General features: G+C 46.4%; 1 protein-coding gene and 1 pseudogene across 1 annotated transcript in view; both read right to left on the bottom strand.

Annotated features, from left to right (window-relative positions):
• PANX2 (pannexin 2) overlaps window positions 1-19,787 on the bottom strand; it is a 25,609-nt gene extending 5,822 nt beyond the window's left edge. Inside the window, exons 1-2 of the mRNA XM_066634358.1 lie at window positions 19,562-19,787; window positions 1-929 (exon numbers count right to left, since the gene is read on the bottom strand). The exon at window positions 1-929 is cut by the window's left edge and continues 523 nt beyond it. Of these exons, the coding sequence (XP_066490455.1) occupies window positions 1-929; window positions 19,562-19,787 (1,155 nt within the window). The remainder of the gene's footprint in view (window positions 930-19,561) is intronic.
• LOC136657686 (5S ribosomal RNA) lies at window positions 16,238-16,357 on the bottom strand (annotated as a pseudogene).
• Window positions 19,788-20,259: the final 472 nt, after the last annotated feature.

Raw genomic sequence — 20,259 nt, 5'->3', positions numbered from 1 at the left:
CGCCGCAAGCAGCTGCCGCACCACGTTGTCGTACATCAGGTCGCTCTCGTTGGTAATAAAATCCAAGCGGTTCAACGACTTGATATGGTCCCGGTTCTCGTTGCAAAACATGGCTAGGATGTTGATATCGCAGAACTGAGACTTTTGCCACTGCTTTTTAGTCTTGATGCCAACCTTGTTGAGTTTATCAAAGATAAAGTTGGATTTGCGGACTATGAAAAGGTGGATTAAGTTGATGAGAATAATCAAGTTCATAAAGCAAAGCAGGACGATGTCCACCCCGGCAATGATGCGCTGCAGCTGAACAGATGGCAGCTTGCAGTTCACTCTGATGAGCAACTTGGAGCTACTAGTTTTGTCAGGAGGTTCTCCAAGAGCACAGGTGAACTCGTTTTGCTTTTGCGTCGCGTAATAGGTGGACAAGTACGTGATGGGGATGATGCTTAGAAATATGATGAACAAATGCCGCGACAGATAAAGTTTGGCCAAGAAATTACTGCGCCCTCTCCGCTCCAGGTACTTTTCAAAGAGATTCTGCTCCGGGCTCTTTTCCTTTTCTGCATTCTCAATGATTTCTCTCCTCTCCCGCTCTGTAATCCCGGGGCCTTTGGACTGGATTTGTTTTTCTATTTTTGGTGCCCGGCCTTCGGCTGCCCGGTGGTAGCAGTTATCTATCTCCTGGAGCAAAAAGTTAAGTTCAGAAGTCAGTCTGGTGGAGGCTAGGAATTCCCAGCCAAGTGCTGGAATGTACATAATGCCGGCAAAAGCCAGCAAGGCATATGGAAGGAACTTATGCTCAAACAAGGAGGGCCAATGGCTGGCATTGACTCCTGGCAAGGCATCTTTTAGTTCTGTCCAACAGTATCCTCTGGCATACAAGGCTTGGTCACGGGTGAAGTTGTGGGGTGTGTAACAGTATATTGGCTCCTCTGTATAACAGAGAGAAAAGTCACTGCTGTGCATTTAACCTACAAAAGGAGCTCTGCAAAATAAATATTTCACAAACTATATCAATTTTCGTCTACATTATAATTTAAACAGCAGCAAGTGCACAGAACAGCAGCATTCATATCATGTGAAAATTTGCCTTCCCAGATCATTACACAGTGGTGTAGCTGGGGGGCACATTAAGTACTACAGGCAACACAATGCGACGTATAAGCCCCTTCCCACTTGCCGTCAGTCATTCTGGGTAGCAAGGGCAACATATAGTCACTTGCTGAACCAAATGGGCGTCTCCTCCGTGCTGCTGTCACTGCCTGGAATGGTTCTGATGGCAAATGGGGGGGGGGCACTTATATGGCCTGTTGTGGTGCCTGAAGAACTCAATGTTCCCCCCCCCAGCGAAACTGTTTTCATTACATAAACAGAAGGAAAGCTATATGCTTGAAACGTCTATGATGGACTTACATCAAGAACCTTCTTTTAAAAAGACACTAATAATAATGTCCAAGGGAGTTCTGAATAAATTTACAAACATAAGTAAATAGGATAGCACTGCTATATAATAAAGAATCTGTCACATGAAACACAGAATTAGTGTGGTCTGCCTTAGCGTGCATGTACGTAGCCCATGATTAATTAGGATCGCCATATTCTTCTTTCCCCTAGGACAGGGGTGCCCAAACCCCAGCCCTGGGGCAGGCCTCTCAATGCGGCCCTCAGGGAGCCTACAATCTCCAATGAGACTCTGGCCCTCTGGAGATTTGTTGGAGCCCACACTGGTCCGACACAACTGTTCTCAGCATGAGGGTGACTGTTCAACCTCTCATGTGAGCTGTGGGACGAGGGCTCCCTCCACTGCTTGCTGTTTCACATCTGTGATGCAGCAGTGGCAGTGAAGGAAAGGCTGGCCTTGCTTTGTGCAAGGCCTTTTATAGGCCTTGAGCTATTGCAAGACCTTCATTCATTCATAGAAGTTCATCTTTAATATATCCATTTCTGTAAACTTATGTAAATTTGTTCAAATTTTAAATGTAAATTAATTATTTTTTTCCCCGGCCCCTGACACAGTGTCAGAGAGATGATGTGGCCCCCCTGCCCAAAACTTTGGACACCTCTGCCCTAGGAGCTATGAAGCAATTCAGTATTCATGTGATACAGTTTTATTTTTCCTAATTCATGGCACCACTGTAAGAAGCAGAGAAGGGAAAGCGAAACCAGTAAACTTTCTGACCTCCAGTGTTCCTAAATGAACTGATGTTCCAGTTGCTTGGAATATCACAACCATATGCTTAAAAGGGAAACAAAACATTAACAGAATTAAGCAGTATTCCAGCAGGAAGCTTAGGAACCCAAAGACCTCCGAGATAAGCAGGCCTCCCAGGGGAGGAGATTCCATCACTACAACACAACTGAAGACAAGGCTCTAGATCAGTGCTTCCTAAAACTTTTTCCCCACCTAAAAAAAAGTTACACTTTACCAGTCGCTCAAGCCTCTGTGGCTATAATGGTGATTAGGTATCACTGCTGCCCCCCTCCCCAAGTAGCAGGCTGTTTAACCCTTGGCGCGCATAGCTTAATCTACCAAAAATTGGGTCATGGACCTACTGGTGGGTCATGGCTCCACAGTTTGGGAACTGCTGCTCTCGATACATTTGTTTTAGAATCATACTTCTGAAGAAGAAAATGTGAACAATGGGATCTTCTCTGTAGACCTTAGGTCAAGATATATATGAGAGAAAGCACTCTTTCATATACCCAAGACGAGCCAGGCTATATTGTGCTCTCTGTCTACAAACTGATGCAACTACCTAGCTAATAAAGCCAGTTTCCTTAAGATCAGGGTCATCCAACATGAGGCCCATGAATTGCATGTGGCCTGCAAAGACTTTTTTGGTGGCCCTCAAAAAGCCCCCCGCCAACCCCTCCTGCTTCAATGGCTTTTTGCTCTTCCTGCCACACCATGCTAGCTTCTCCTTTGGAGAAGCCAGAACTGTGCAGCAGGGAGATTGAAAAGTGCCACCATACCCCACTGTCTCCTCCTCCTTCACCTGCTTCAGAGGCTTAGAACCCAGAAGTAACTGGCAATCACATCACATCACCACCAATTACTTCTGCATTTGAGCACTTGGAGGGAGAAAGGATGCCAAGGTCGTGTGGCCCTCTTGCTATTAAAAGATGGACTGCCCTGCTTTAGATGATCAAGAAACCAAACCCAAGATGGAACTAAAGAGATGTACAACTATTCAGATAGGATGATGCTTAATTCTTACTTGCTGGGGTCACCAGAGGTTTGGAGCAGATTCAGGCAAATACCTTTAGCTGTCAATGAATGGCTGCCATTCACTCTATAGAGAAACATAAAGAACTGAATTTCAGGTTGTTGTTGTGAGGGCAAAGCCAATATTTAACCCTAACACTAGGTTGGTAGCATCGCTGCTGCCAGGGTGGTGAGTCCTTATGTCACCCTACTGCAGATACGGAGATGATCGGTGGTGACATCAGGACTCACATCAGGACTCAGGTGATTGAGACATACAAAATGATGCAGGGGATGGACAGAGTGGATAGGGAGATGCTCTTTACACTCTCACAGAACACCAGAACCAGGGGACATCCACTAAAATTGAGTGTTGGGAGAGTTAGGACAGACAAAAGAAAATATTTCTTTACTCAGCGTGTGGTCGGTCTGTGGAACTCCTTGCCACAGGATGTGGTGATGGCATCTGGCCTGGATGCCTTTAAAAGGGGATTGGAAAAGTTTCTGGAGGAAAAATCCATTACGGGTTACAAGCCATGATGTGTATGCGCAACCTCCTGATTTTAGAAATGGGCTATGTCAGAATGCCAATGCAAGGGAGGGCACCAGGATGAGGTCGGTTGTTGTCTGGTGTGCTCTCTGGGGCATTTGGTGGGCCGCTGTGAGATACAGGAAGCTGGACTAGATGGGCCTATGGCCTGATCCCGTGGGGCTGTTCTGATGTTTTTATTTTCCATTCTGGTTAGGCAGGACAAACCACGGCATTATATTGTCATCCTTCTTGGAGCAGGTGTCTCCAATTAAAGATCGAATGAGAAGATGATTTTCTTTCCAAGGTTGCTTCTAGAACCCAGGACGTTCCAAGGGCAAAAGTAGAGCTGTTTGAAAAGGATATTATTTATTTTACTCAGAAGTAAACCCATTGTGTTCAGGAACAAGTTGATCCTGAGCCTGGGCAATGTCGTTCACGTGGAGCCCAGGCAATGGCTGCCACAAATGTGCTATACGGCATGTTGTGCCAGCCGTCAGATGAGTGGCACCGGTAGGGAGGCTTGCACCACTGGGCTTCCCACTGGCGGCAGGACCAGTGAGAGTGGTGTGTGCTAAGCTCCCCATTGAGTGGCAGGGGGGCATCTTCTGGGCAGGAGGAAGGCAGGGAGGGGTGAAATTGGGAGGAGGGTGGGTGGGTCAGGCCCAGGAAAGGGCAGGGAGGGTGGCAGAGCCCAACACAGCTCTTCAGTTCTGCGCCGACCGAATAGCGGGCACAGATTCAAGCAGACCTTTTGGGGCTGCTGGAGCTCTACACAGCATAAGGCAGTGTTTGCGAAACTGTGGATCGGGGCCCACCAGTGGGTCCAAAGTTGATTTTTGGTGGGTAGTGAAAAGTTTTTGAATATACTAGGTGTGGAGGTGGGGTGGCAAGGCCAGGTAGTCTCCCCTCCTGCAAGCTGGTGCCTCTATGACATGATCAGCTTTATGACATCATGGAACCAAGGTCACCAAGCTGATCTGCTTGAGCACAGGGATGCTCAGTGGTGTCTCTGCCAAGTCTGCCAGAAGGTGGAGGCCACGTGGAGAAGAGGAAGCAGCTGGAGTGACATCTGAGAAGGGACGAGGGAGAGAAGGCAAGTTCATGCTTGAGCTTGCGGGGGAGGGGTAAGGAAGTGGCCTGAAGCAGGCGGCTATCCGGGGCCTGAAGCCGGTGGACGTCAACCAGCTGACCTGGTGGAAGCTGGTGGATGTGAACAGACAGAAGCTGGTGGCCAGCTGCTTTCGGATGCCTGATTTGTCGCGTCAGTCGCGAGAAATCGGGTGGATGTTAGCAGATGAAAACTGGTGGAAGTCTGTCCACTGAAGCTAGCTGGCGGAAGCCACTGGATATCTGCGGATGGAAACTGGGGAGTGTGTGGCGCGAATGGAGAGTGAATGGTGGTTGGTCTTGCTGCTAGAGCATTGCCAGCTTTGTGTGATTGTGTGCGTGATTGTGTGTGTGATTGTGTGCGTGTGTGGCGGTGAATGTGGTCGAGGCGAATGGTGCTTTGCCTTGGAAGCTGACTTCTAAAGCCAACTTCCAGGCATTGCGTGTGAATGGGATGGATGAAAGGAATAACTGGTGGATATCCGTGGGTGGAAGGTGGTGGAAGTTGGCAAGCGGAAGTCAGGAAGGCTGGGCGGCAGAAGCCGGTGGATGTCCCTGGGTGATGCTTGTGGATGACCACGACCCCCCCACCTCACCCTGCTTTTCTGTGTCTTCCTTCCAGGGATGTCAGATGTTTGATGCAACAGAGAAGATTTCCTGCTTGCCGTGCCCATCTCATCTCAGTCATGGATGAAAAGGTCCTCTGAAGAACATAAGAAGACACCCGCTGGATCAGGCCAAGGGCCCGTCTAGTCCAGCTTCCTGTATCTCACAGGGGCCCACCAAATGCTTCAGGAGTGGCATCACACAACCTGCGTCCTGGTGCCCTCCCCCGCATCTGGCCATCTGAAGTAGCCTGCCTCTAAAACAAGGAGCCTGCGCATACCTACCATGATTTGTAACCCATGATGAACTTTTCCTCCAGGAATTTTTCCAATCCCCACCTAAAGGCATCTAGGCCCTTTGCCACCACCACATCCTGACCACATCCACGTCACAAGTAGTTCCGCAGACTAATTCACACACACACACACACACACACACACACACACACACTATATATATATATAAAAGGTGTTTACCATCCTCAGGACCATAGAACCCTAATTATTATTAATTGTGTATTTACTATAAATAAATAAATAAATAAATAAATAAACAAACAAACAAATAAATAAATAAATAAATATAATAGTATTTCTTTCAAGTTCTCTTTTATGTGTATTAGGTTACAGTGTTAATACCATCAGATAATTTTTATGCCGAAGTGTCCGTAATCTTCCTTCGGATTCAGCGGCCATAATAGCCGTAACTAATCACAAATTATGTCCCATAGGCTTTCATAATTATTCATATGAGTGTAACATATTATTAAGATTAACGGTGTGTTCTCGTCACACGGGAGCAGAATTAGGGCCATGTCCATATTGTGAAGGACCCGGAATACAGTGGTGAAAGAGAATGGACTTGATCTGATCCACATAAATGGGACCTTGTTTTAAAAGCAGATCAATAATGTGGTCCACAATGCTTAATTTTATCAACCTGCAAACATTCCTCCTGACCAAGGAATTAAGTCAGATAGCAGTTAAAAGAGATGTTTCAGACCTCATTGATAAATTAAAGATCAATAAGTCACCGGGCCCTGATGGCATCCACCCAAGGGTTATTAAGGAATTGAAGAATGAAGTTGCAGATCTCTTGACTAAGGTATGCAACTTGTCCCTCAAAACGGCCATGGTGCCAGAAGATTGGAGAATAGCAAATGTCACGCCTATCTTTAAAAAGGGAAAGAGGGGGGACCCGGGAAACTATAGGCCGGTCAGCCTAACATCCATACTGGGTAAGATGGTGGAATGCCTCATCAAAGATGGGATCTCAAAACACATAGACGAACAGGCCTTGCTGAGGGAGAATCAGCATGGCTTGTGTAAGGGTAAGTCTCGCCTCACGAACCTTATAGAATTCTTTGAAAAGGTCAACAGGCATGTGGATGCGGGAGAACCCGTGGACATTATATATCTGGACTTTCAGAAGGCGTTTGACACGGTCCCTCACCAAAGGCTACTGAAAAAACTCCACAGTCAGGGAATTAGAGGACAGGTCCTCTCGTGGATTGAGAACTGGTTGGAGGCCAGGAAGCAGAGAGTGGGTGTCAATGGGCAATTTTCACAGTGGAGAGAGATGAAAAGCGGTGTGCCCCAAGGATCTGTCCTGGGACCGGTGCTCTTCAACCTCTTCATAAATGACCTGGAGACAGGGGTGAGCAGTGAGGTGGCTAAGTTTGCAGATGACACCAAACTTTTCCGAGTGGTAAAGACCAGAAGTGATTGTGAGGAGCTCCAGAAGGATCTCTCCAGACTGGCAGAATGGGCAGCAAAATGGCAGATGCGCTTCAATGTCAGTAAGTGTAAAGTCATGCACATTGGGGCAAAAGATCAAAACTTTACATATAGGCTGATGGGTTCTGAACTGTCTGTGACAGATCAGGAGAGAGATCTTGGGGTGGTGGTGGACAGGTCGATGAAAGTGTCGACCCAATGCGCGGCAGCAGTGAAGAAGGCCATTTCTAAGCTTGGGATCATTAGAAAAGGTATTGAGAACAAAACGGCTAATATTATAATGCCGTTGTACAAATCTATGGTAAGGCCACACCTGGAGTATTGTGTCCAGTTCTGGTCGCCGCATCTCAAAAAAGACAGAGTGGAAATGGAAAAGGTGCAAAAGAGGGCGACTAAGATGATTACGGGGCTGGGGCACCTTCCTTATGAGGAAAGGCTACGGCGTTTGGGCCTCTTCAGCCTAGAAAAGAGGCGCCTGAGAGGGGACATGATTGAGACATACAAAATTATATAGCGAATGGACAGAGATGCTCTTTACACTCTCACATAACACCAGAACCAGGGAATATCCACTAAAATTGAGTGTTGGGAGAGTTAGAACAGACAAAAGAAAATATTTCTTTACTCAGCGTGTGGTCGGTTTGTGGAACTCCTTGCCACAGGATGTGGTGATGGCATCTGGCCTGGACGCCTTTAAAAGGGGATTGGACAAGTTTCTGGAGGAAAAATCCATTACGGGGTACAAGCCATGATGTGTATGTGCAACCTCCTGATTTTAGAAATGGGCTGTCAGAATTCCAGATGCAAGGGAGGGCATCAGGATGCAGGTCTCTTGTTATCTGGTGTGCTCCCTGGGGCATTTGGTGGGCCGCTGTGAGATACAGGAAGCTGGACTAGATGGGCCTATGGCCTGATCCAGTGGGGCTGTTCTTATGTTCTTAAACTACAATTCCCAGGAGGCCTTGCAGGTCTTCTTGTTATCTGGGTTGCTCCCTGGGGCATTTGGTGGGCCGCTGTGAGGTACAGGAAGCTGGACTAGATGGGTCTATGGCCTGATCCAGTCGGGCTGTTCTTATGTTCTTATGACATGATGTCACCATGTCACCACCACTTACTTCAGGGTAAGCAGCTGGAGGTATTTCTTCAAATAAAGGTGGTGGTGGTGGGTGCGATCTCACTGCCGCCCCCTCTAAGAGGCCACAGCCGCCTTCTTAGCTCCCTTAATGCTCCAGGGTGGAACCTGAGCTGGCCTGCCCCACTGTACAGCTATGCCATTGCACTTGGTAGCTCAGACCTCACTGACAGGGGCAGTGTAAGGGGAAAGGGTCAATGCATCTCTATATACAGAGCACATAGGGGCAAAATGATTCTACCAACAACCCTGCAATACAGAAGACTCTCCCTCTGTGTGAGTCTCACACACAGTCAAAATTACGGGCATTTTGCTAGTCATCTATAATTATAAACAGCCACCGGGTAGGTGGGACTCGTTAGCCTGGGAAGGCAGCTCATCTAAGAGAAGGAAAACTCTGATCCCAAACCTCCACTGCCTTGTGGCTACATCCGGTTATGGAAAAGGCTTCAGGAGTCAAACCCGAGGCAAAATCCAGAGCCGGAGTCCCTGAGACAGTTCACGGCTGAACACAGTCATGCTCTGGCAACTCCTGCAACGCCGCTGGAACCAACCGTATGGGCCTCTGCCTTTCCATTGGGCCATTTCAGCGACGTGGAGAGGGGGGATTTGCTGCATGGGTAACAACAGCCTATCCTCCATACCTTCTTTACCCAGGCTTCGTGTACTGGAGAGGACACTCCAACTTTGCCATCCTGGGAGACACACCAGGGACAGACTACATTTGCTCCCAGTGTGGCAGGGATTGTCACTCCCGAATTGGCCTTTTCAGCCACACCAGACGCTGTCCCAGAACCACTTTTCAGAGCGCGATACCATAGTCTTCCGAGACTGAAGGATGCCAATGATATAATTATAACTTGGGTTGATTTTTGTTTTGTTTCATTTGGGTTTCTCTTTTCAATCAATTTCAGTTCAAATACAATTCAGTTTGCACCAATAATACACTATGAATAATTACATCTGCATCTGAATATTTACAATGAAAGATTTTTGCAACGTCTGTACTCAAAATGTTTTCTAATCTTCAGAAGAAATTACTAGTAAGCTACATGATAATGACACGATAATGGTTTGGGGCTGAATATCACTTAGATGAGACTATTCTGGGTGCATAACAGATGACGAAGCTCCTTCACTGAATAGACTAAATTACCCAGTGTCCTGATGAGAATCTCCTAAAATAATGCTATTAGAATTTTCTTTGGGGGGATGGCCTATGAGATATATCAAGAACCCAGACAACTAAAAGCAGTTTGCAGGGTGCAGCGACACAGGCACTGGTTCGGCTGCGTCCTGCCAGTAGCCAGAGACCATGCAGGAGTGGAGACGTAGGTAAACATTTCATTTACTTACCTTATTCTGCTCCTGCATGGGCCCCAATGGGTCTAGTTGGATCTGCACCTGCTCTTTAGCTGGCACTTGAGGAGAGGCGAGGGAGTGTGTTCGGAGCCAAAATGGAGAGGAGGAGAATGATGCAGCTGTTGCAACTGATATCCACCCCAAGAGGCTCTGTATGGACATTTACAACCACAAAAACTGTGTTCTGCTATCACAAAGATCCAACACATGGCATACTTTGCCTCCCAATCTGAGCTTTGCACGGGCTGGTCTTTGGTTCGTGGGCTGGATCCAGCCTACAGGCTGTAAGTTGCCGACCCCTGCTTTAAAAGGTAAAGCCAGAAAATGTATGACGGACTAAATGTGGATTCTAGGGAAAAAAACTAACTAATGCTTATGAAATATTTTGTAAACAGCAGCTACAACAACATCACTGGAATTATTTAAGAATTTGTTCCTAAATATAGGACTCCTCTTTGGTTGATTTCAAGCTGTTTAAAAATTGAGTACGATTTTGAGTACAAAAACTGAGTATGATTATGATCATTTGCAGTATTTATATTCTGCTTTTCTGTAATGGGTAATTTCATAATGGATAATTCAAGGAGGCTTACAGAATAGTTAAAAAACTAATATAAACATACAGGTGGGGCCTCTATATCCATGGATTCTGCATCCACGAATCTGGCTCCACACAGCTCCAGCTGGGCTCTGGAGGGGTTTCTGAAGCCCACAGAGGTAGCATGTGTCTGCCTACTGCCTTTTTGGGCTTTGGACTGGCCCGTGGAGGCAAAAAACAAACAAACCCACTTCTGGTTTCCAGAGGAGCATAGCTCCGGTCCCCTTTGAAGGGTTTAAAGGGGCCAATCGTAGATTTGATTATCCATGAATTTCAGCATCCACCAAGGGGTGTCCAAGAATAGATTCCCTGCAGATATCAAGGCCCCCACCTATAGACAGTATACTAATAATATAAATATATTAAAACAGTAGAATTAGTAATTCATTAAAAAGAATAAAAGCGAGGATAAAACAAAGTGTCAAAGGATAAAACAAACCTTAAAACAAAGGTTTAAAGAGCAAGGAGTCACGGTAAGCAGGTATTCATGACTCAGATTTAAGCATATACAATGGCATCAGGTAGTACTGAAAAGTTGGATCTTTGATCTTTGCCACAATAGATCTTAGCATGAAAAAAGAACAAACAAGCACCTGGAACTTGGCAAATAAGGAAAGCTGTTGTACAAGAATAACAGGACTTGTAAACAACCAAAGAATGTTGTATGTAGTTTTCAGTCCATCTACAGTCTTTTGTGAACAAGTCCTATTGCAATGAATGAGAACTGGGCAAAGAGGTCACACCTGCCAGATTCTACCCACGTTGCACAATGTTAGAGACATGCGAGCAGAGATACTGTAAGTTTTTTTGCAGTTTTTTTAGGCTGGGTGCATGAATTGCCAATTAAAAAAAATATACCAAAACATGTGAATGATATGACCTTTTAGTGAATGAAAAGCAGGTGTTTCATTATTCCTGTGAACAGATATAAAAGACAAAACCAAGTCTTGGATCCTCCTCTTTCTGGAAAACAAGTTATAACAATTAAAATCATTAAGTACAACTTGTACTCGTTTGCCACAAAAAGATCACATCAGTTTTTTTTCCTCTCCTCACTTTGCCAGGTAAAGAATCTTTTATCAATCCTCTATTCAGCTAAAATTAAAATTTTAGATTTATTTAGCTAAAACAATGGGAGTCCTTGAGCAACAATGATTAATGACCAATAAGTGACAAAAATGAGAATTTTGGTGCCACATTTAAGGATCACTCCTTGCTCCATTGCTTAGGCACAAAGGCATGGCTTGTGAAGCTACACCTAGTAAGCTGGGGTTCAAGAATTGTGACAACCTTGCATGCTGATAAATACTTGGGGCCAACTATGGGATCTTGCCTGATTGCTGCAATCCTGAAATTTGTCACACCTGCAATCATTGGTGTGGCTCTGTGCATCCCAGACTATGCTATAGCACAAACACTAAAGCAAACTGTTTATATGAAATTATTTTCTACAAGGCTTTTATAAAGACTGATTGTCCAAGCAGCAACAATTATGGGGTAGCACCCTAACTACCGCTTCTATCGCTGGGTGCTCCCACATGAACTGAAATTCCCCATAAATGGAAGCTTGCCCCACTCATGCAAGGGGTCCCTATTATTTATTATTATTTACTCTATTTATATCCTGCCTTTCTCCTCAAGGGACCCTAGGCATTCAGGAAGGCGCTTCATGGAGCTAGAAGCACTAGTCAGGAATGTATTAAAAATGGAATGAAATGGAACGTATTAAAAAAAGGAAAACCTATGTGATCTCTAGTTTTCTTGCTATCCTGACAGTATTAAAAAAGAAAAGAAAAAGATAGGGATAAAAAAAATATTTTAAAAAAACACCAAAATAGTATATTTCAACTATCTGAAATTCTTTCTGACCTTTTCTTTGTTGAGAAAGAAGACAGGATATGCTTAACTTCCTGTCTTTTAAAGAAAATTAGCAGTTGCATAGATCCAAATTTTAGTGTATATCAAAGCGACAGCCATCATTCAGCATGGCAGAGCCCCAAATCTAACTACAGGTGGAGCCTATTTATTCACGTGAGTTCTGTTCCGTCACCCAGACCCGTGATTAAGAAAAACACGTTGTGCTAAATTCCACAGAGTTCTGCAAATACGCTGCAGCCTGACACTTGGGGCTGGAAGGAAACTAAGGCAGATATCAATCCCCTCCCCTCCGCTCCTTCGCCTCCTCTTCATCAGCTCCGTACTCAGCCCTCCCTGTTGCCAGCTGTCCCTGCTTCTTTCAGAGGTGGGATGCTGAGCTTTTAAGAGTCCAGTCCTATGTGTTTCTACTCAGAAGTAAGTCCCATTCTAGTCAATGCGGCTTACTCCCAGGAAAGTGTGGATCAGATTGTAGCCTAAATCTCATGCTTTGGCTTGCTGGGAAGACTTGCTTGCTGGGCTGTTTTGTTTCCGTATGCTGGAGCACAGAGAACCTGCATCATCTCAGTTTGAAGGGGGGGGGGATTGGGTTTTTTTAAAAACAATTCCCTCTGTTGCTACTGAACCTCTCCCTGTGTGTGTGTGTGTGTGTGTGTGTGTGTGTGTGTGTGTGTGAGAGAGAGAGAGAGAGAGAGAGAGAGCGCTCCACCTTGCTTCTTGTGCTCTGGCTACAGAGGTTTTCTGCGTCCCCCTCCTCAGCCTTGGCTGGCTCAGGGACTCCAGGAGTCTTACTGTTCTTTTGCAAGGGGAATCTATTCCATGGCTCCAGGGCTATTTCCCTGCCTGGAGGTGAGGAGGGAGGGAGGGAGAGAGGTGGAGCCTTTTTGCAGTGTTTTGGGCTGCCTGGAAATGGAGCTAGACTCCAGAGAAGGGCAAAGGAGGCAAAGGTATGTTCGACTTTCAGTTCCCCCCACCCACTCAGCTAAATCTGAAGATAAAAAATATGTGGATAAATAGGTTGCACCTGTATGTAACTTTGATCCAATTGCAGTCCTTCCACAGCTCCTCTTCCAATCAGAAAGTCTTTTATTTCTAAATATCCTGACTCTTCATGCTACCAGGCCCAACCTTCCTCTTGTTTAGAAAAAGAAAGGTTGCAGCAAAAGTGTAGGTAGAGGGGGATGGCGCTGTATGTACAGCAGGTGCCGTAATGCGCTGTCCAAGAGACCCCATCCCCTTGCCATCAGAGCAACTTGGGGCAGCACTGGCATTGCTGCTGCCGCCCCAATGGCTCTGATGGCAAGGGGGAGGGGCTGCTCATACAGTGTGTTGCAGCGCTGCCATATTTACTGTGCTGCCCCTCTCTAGCTACACTTCTGGGTAGCAGTATATGGAATGATAATTTAGGAATAAATGCAAGTGTTTATACACACCTAAGTGATGGAAGGGGCTGCAGGACAGTGGCAGAGTGCTTGCTTTCCATGTGAAATGTCCCAAGTTCAATCCCTGATATCTTCAGGTAGGGTTGGAAGAGAAGCCTGCATGGAACCCCAGAGAGCCACTGCCAACCATTGCTGACAATACTGATATAAATGGGTCAATAATTTGAATCAATATTAGGTAGCGTCATATGCTGCTAACCTTTATTGTCTGTTCACAGATGCCAGACATCCCAGAACCACCACATAACTGATACAGAAATGCCATCTGCACTGAAATTCCACAAGAATGACATATAGGAACCTAGGAACATTAAATGATTTTAGTATCTGTGGATGTGGACACTGTGGCCAGAGGGCCTCCAGGATGTGAATGGAAGTCACTTTTGGTTCGCACCAGTGACTATGTAGCGTCTGGAGGTGTCCTGAGGCAGGGGAGGTCTTGTGCAACCTTCAGAGGGCCAGGTGTGATCTCTAGGTAAGTAATTGTGGTGCTGCACTGGGCCCTTCCACAATGTATGAGGGTCCAGGGGGAAGTGGCTGCCCAGTGCAAAGTTACTGCAAAGATCGGCTGTGAAAACTGGAGGCTGCATTGCAGAACAGAAAGCCTTTGCCACTGCTACACCCAGATGGGTAATTCTGGGTTGCTGGCTCTGGCCTGAGGGCTGGGGTTTGGAGGCCCCTTTACTACACAGTGGAAATGCCAAAGCAAAAAGCCTGAACTGACCCATCAGTCATATAACTTATTATCTTCTCCACTACTTGCTGATGAGAATTGTCTAACAGAGGAGTAGTAAAGGGCTCAGTCACTATGACAGGCTTTGCCTTCTGTATAGGACTCGTGAGCTTAGTTGGGCATCATGAAGTCATTTCAAATAAACTAATGAGGAAGTGGAGGTCAAAACATGTGGCTTGGCTGCAACTGTACGCTGCCTGACTTATCTGCTTTCTTTAATAATAGGAACATCTGGGAAGAGAAAAGGATCTGTATTAGGGAAATGCCTGTGCAGTCTTTGCTGCTGGTCAAATACATCATCACTTTGGACGCACACACATCCCCCTCTTATATAAGCTGTCGAGGATCTACCCTTAAGCTTCTTTTAGGGTAACTTAATTCCAAATTACTAGACCTGGTGCAGCTCACATAACCTGTCCTTCCATTTCATTCAAATGTCAGAACTTCAGGAAATAAAATCTTGCCTTGCACTGATTTGGTTCATGATTATGATCATGAGAAATGGATACACTGCAACTAAGGCATGTTCACATTTAACATGGAATATAGGAATATCATATTTTTCCCAATTTATCCCTCTTTCCGCTTCCCTCCCATCTCTGTTTTCCTCTCTTTTAGCTTGTAAATCTTTTGGGAGCAGAAAACTCTTCTTTGCAAGGCACCCTGTATACAGATGGAACGATAATGGGGGGTGCAGAGAAAATCTGAATAATCAGGAGATTTTGCTGATTGCCAGTGTTTGCCTAATGTTGGCAACCTTCAGTCTCGAAAGACTCTGGTATCGCGCTCTGAATGGTGGTTCTGGAACAGCGTCTAGTGTGGCTGAAAAGGCCAATTCGGGAATGACAATCCCTTCCACACTGGGAGCAAGTGCAGTCTGTCCTTGATCTGTCTCCCTGGCTATGGGCCTTCCTTCTTTGCCTCTTAGCCTCAGTCTGTTGGCCAAGTGTCTCTTCAAACTGGGAAAGGCCATGCTGCTCAGCCTGCCTCCAAGCAGGCCGCTCAGAGGCCAGGGTTTCCCACTTGTTGAGGTCCACTCCTAAGGCCTTCAGATCCCTCTTGCAGATGTGCTTGTATCGCAGCTGTGGTCTACCTGTAGGGCGCTTTCCTTGCACGAGTTCTCCATAGAGGAGATCCTTTGGGATCCGGCCATCATCCATTCTCACGACATGACCGAGCCAACGCAGGCGTCTCTGTTTCAGCAGTGCATACATGCTAGGGATTCCAGCACGTTCCAGGACTGTGTTGTTTGGAACTTTGTCCTGCCAGGTGATGCTGAGAATGCATCGGAGGCAGCGCATGTGGAAAGTGTTTGCCTAATGAAGGGGCTTTAAATATAATAAATATATGAGTCATAAGAACATTTCTTAGGACGCAATCCTGACTTATGCTGGAACAGGCAGGCCGAGTTGTCTGTGCTATACCCAGTGCAAGGTAGGTGCTAGCTCAAGGGCAAGGGGATAATTTCCCACTTACCCCATGTCACACCCCAGTCACATCTATGAGGGTATTTGGATCTGCACCTGTGATTTCGCAGGTGAAAATCTGAGCAGCCCATGTAACACTGCCCAGACCAGGGATGGGGGTTGGGATTTGGCATGCACTGCCGCAGCTGGTCCACTCCCTTCCTGAGTCCAATCTGCCTTCTTCCCGCCCCAAAACACCCATTCCGTCTCACCCCCCTCTCCCATCCAGCTTTAGCTGGCACAAACTTATTGGCATATGGTTGGCAACCTTCAGTCTGGAAAGACTATGGTATAAGTCTACAGCACCTTGTATTCCCAAGCGGTCTCCCATCCAAGTACTAACCAGGCCTGACCCTGCTTAGCTTCCGAGATCAGACAAGATCAGGAGATAGTGTTCAGTATAGGGAGATGGTTGGCAACCTTCAGTCTTGAAAGACTATGGTATAAGCCTACAGCACCCGGTATTCCCAAGCGGTCTCCCATCCAAGTACTAACCAGGCCTGACCCTGCTTAGCTTCCAAGATCAGATGAGATTGGGCATGGAAAGGCTATGATATGGCATGGGCCTCTGTTTTTTTTGTGTGTGTCCCACTATACTGGGCAACAAACTCCATGCTATGTATAAATGTTAAGCCTCTTATCCCAGCCCTAACCCTACCTTTGTATTTTAAAAATAAAAAGTACATCTAATTTAAATATACATACATTGGGACTCAAGCGTGCAGGATGCAAAAAAACAAAAACAAAAAACCAAGGTGCAAATGTCCAGGGATGCTAATGACTGGGACTCATTTGACTGTGACACAGTTGTCCAGGATGCAGTGGTACTGTCACCTTAAATTCTCTCTCCCTGCTAAAATTTCCTGATCCACCCCACACCTGCTGAATAAAGTGTACCCATTTTTGACATGGCCAGACCAGTTGGGGGGAGGGGAGGAGTATAGGATTGGGCTGTTGAAAAGTGTTCAACTGTGGCTAGATGATTGTGAGCAGCAGCAAGTGTCAACGCAATTGCTGAAACCACCCCAGTTTCTGAGTCAAGACTTTGTATCTATATTTGAAACTGAATCACTGATTTTTCCCACCCAGACAACCTGATTCTCTTTGAGGCAGCAGAAGGCTGTGTGTGCAAACAGCAGAGCCCACAGAGAAATGGTGCTTAGTGCATTGGTTTGTATACAAGCTACTCTTAACACACAAGTATGCACACAAGTAGTCCTTATGGGGTAACTGAATGTGTCAATTACACGTGGGACAATCTGGCACAGGTGCTGTGTATGTGGAAACCATTTCCCCCCCATTTAGATTGTGTTTGCTGGCTAAAGTCTCTAGCCACTGGTGAAGTTGTAGCCTAATAAGCTCCTCTTCCAAAAACTATTCCACAAATTATTAATATTGTAGAAGGACCTACCTTACTTCTTGTTACTTCTTCCCCCGTCCCCATCCTACTTTTTCAGGACAAATACATCAATTAAATGCTGTATTAATAAAAACACCTGAATGGCTTCATAGCAAATCCTAACTATGTATGGGGGGGGGGAGGCATTTTCCAATGGGCAGTATGAATAATTCACTTTCTAAAGGCTTTGAAGAAGATGTTATGGTCAAACTAACTCAAGACACCTATATTTATTTTTCACACTTCTATACCACCCTTCCTCCAAGGACCTCAGGGTGGTATACATGGTTCTTTCCCTCCTTTTGTTCTCGCAACAACCCTGTGAGGTAGGTAAGGCTGAGAGAAATAGTGACTGACCCAAAGTCACTCAGGAGCTTCAGGGCTGAGCAAGGATTTGAACCTGGATCATCCAGGTCGAAGACAAATTCCCAAACCACTACCTCATCCTGACTTTCTTTGAAATACAGATTCCTATAACATCACCTGCATTTCTCAGAAGCAGACAATTTCCGCAGATAAGGGAAGGTTATCCGATTATCATACCTAAAAAACTAAGATGTATTTAGTTTAGTGTACATGGATGGAGTTTTTCTAAAAACATAAATACACAAATGCTCTTGTTTTGGGGGCTTATGTATTTTAAAAAATTATTACGTATTATTAAGAATATTAAAATACCACTTCTCAACAAAAAGTAGTTCACAAAATGAACTACAGCCAAACAACTAAATAAATGAATGCCTTCCTGTCCCCAAAGGGCTCACAATCTAAAAAAGATGCAAGACACACACCAGCAACAGCCACTGAAAAGATGCCACACTGGGGTGGACAATTACTCCCCCCCCCCCCCCGCTAAATATAAGAGGGTACCACTTTTAAAGGTGCCTTATTGTTCACTTAGCAAGGAGCACTGTTTTTATAAAAGGTCCCATGGCATTTCAGTAAATAATATAGTGATTATAGAGAGTAACATCCTAACTTCTCTCCCAAGTGGCTTACTTACTAGGTGGCACTAGTCATTGACATCACTGACCCGAAGTGATAGGTGGCTGCAATTTCACCTACTTTTTCAAAATGAACCACACCAATGCTAGGTCTTTCCTTCAATTCTCTCTTTTCCTATTCCACCTTGTAGGCATGCTGTCATTCTCGTCTCCATTCAGATCCTTATAGGCATCATAATCATCATTAACACAGTGTTCAAGATACTTCATATATGTTACAAATCATACAACAACAACAACCCTATAAGGTAGGTCAACATTATTAAGCTGATACTATAAGATCAAGGGTGGCCAACCTTTCAACTTAAGGGCCCCTGGACCTGTAACAATTGTGTAGAAGAGGGAATTTCAGCAGGTGCAGCTTCTCATCTGTGAGATGACAAGCTGTGAGTACTAGCATGGTGTGCGTATGTGATGGGGCTGCTGGCACATGCGGGGTGGGGGGGAAGGATCAGTCACTGTTTTAGGGAGCAGATCCGCTTGGGGCTTTCCTCCAGGAAGGCTGCCTCCCCCCTTACCTTGGCTTCATTCATTCCACTGCTCTGAAAAAGGTGTGTGTAGGGGGGGCCCAAGCTGATCTGTTATCTGTAACAGTGGCTGGTCCCCTCGAGCCAGTCAGCACACATGCCTCATGGTAGCCAAACCTCTTCACCACCAATGAGGTTTCTTGTAAATTGCCAGAAGGATCCTGTTCCTCTCCAACATGGCACTTTACAAGAAGCAGAGACACTTTTTTGAGTGCTCAGGAAAAAAAAATTACAGTGGTGGTGGCATTGGCAGAAGAGGTCTCTCTCCCCCCCCCCCCATGTAAGACTCTGGTAGAAGAGGTAAGCCTCCCCCCATGCAAGTCAGGCAGCTGGCCGGGGTTCCCTCTGCCAGTTTGTTACCTCTACCCACTACTACTCTGTGCACTTGAGCGCATGTAAATAAAACTGGGCACTCTAGGTCAGCGATTTTCAAACTTTTGCATCTCACAGCACACTGACAAGGCACTAAAATTTTCAGGGCACACTATCAGTTTTCAAACAATTAAGGCACACTGCATTGCTGGTAGGGGGGGCTCACATCCCCTAATGGCCCTACTAATAATGACCCTCCCCCAAACTCCCATGGTCTACCTGTGGACCGTTCATGGTCCACTAATGTGCCATGGCACAGGGGTTGCACTTGACCACTGGCGTGGCAGGTTGACTTTCAACAGGTGAAGCTGTTCCCAATTTTGAGATGGGGGGGAAAGCTTCACTCACTGGATGTCTGCCTGTCTGAGACCAATTTGCTTTGCCATCTCCTGAAAGAAGCAGCAACCCTTGGTGGCCCAGCAGGTGGCCAGCTGTATGTGTGGGGTGCACCGCTGTCCTTTGACTTACCGGCAAAGTTCTTGGTGAAGACCAGTGTGACCAGCAGGATGGGGATCAGGACAGTGCCGATGGTGACCACACGGTCGAAGGGCAGCTCCAGCTTGAGCTGCAGCAGCAGCGCCGCCAGCGAACCCGCTTTGTCGTCCTGCTGCCCAGGCAGGATCAGCTCCTTGAGTTTCTCACCTGCCAGCAGTGCCGTGGCCATGTCCGGGTGGTTCTCGATGATGTGTTGCATAAGCGGTGGCTGGGCGGAGAAGGAGGACCACAATCACCAGGCAGCAGCTGCAGCAGTGGGGGAAGCCTCCTCGTCACCTTGCCAGGGACCCTGAGCTGTGGGCAAACCCAACCTGCAGGGACAAGAGAAACACACCAGTCCAATGGGAGCGCACATGGGGAGGAGATCTGCCAGAGGCACCATCTTCTGCAAAAGCACCACCAGTCTCCTGTGAGACTGCGGCACCTCCTCTGCCACACTGAATGCCCACCCCGCTCCCCCCACCCTTCCTGCAGCCAACTGAACTTCAGTGCAGATGTGATCAAGGGCACAGGGGGTGCAGGGGGCCAGCTCTGCAGGCAGGAGCAATCCCAGAGGCTTGTGCAAAGCAGCCAGAAGGAGCTTGCAGTGGAAATTTGGTTCAGCTAGGGGAGGGAGGGAGGAATGGAAAGGAGTTCAATATGGAATCACAGCTCTGCCAGGCCACCATCTG

This window comes from Tiliqua scincoides, chromosome 7, assembly GCF_035046505.1.
Source record: "Tiliqua scincoides isolate rTilSci1 chromosome 7, rTilSci1.hap2, whole genome shotgun sequence".
NCBI lineage: Eukaryota > Metazoa > Chordata > Lepidosauria > Squamata > Scincidae > Tiliqua > Tiliqua scincoides.
This window is presented reverse-complemented; position numbering and strand designations above follow the sequence as displayed.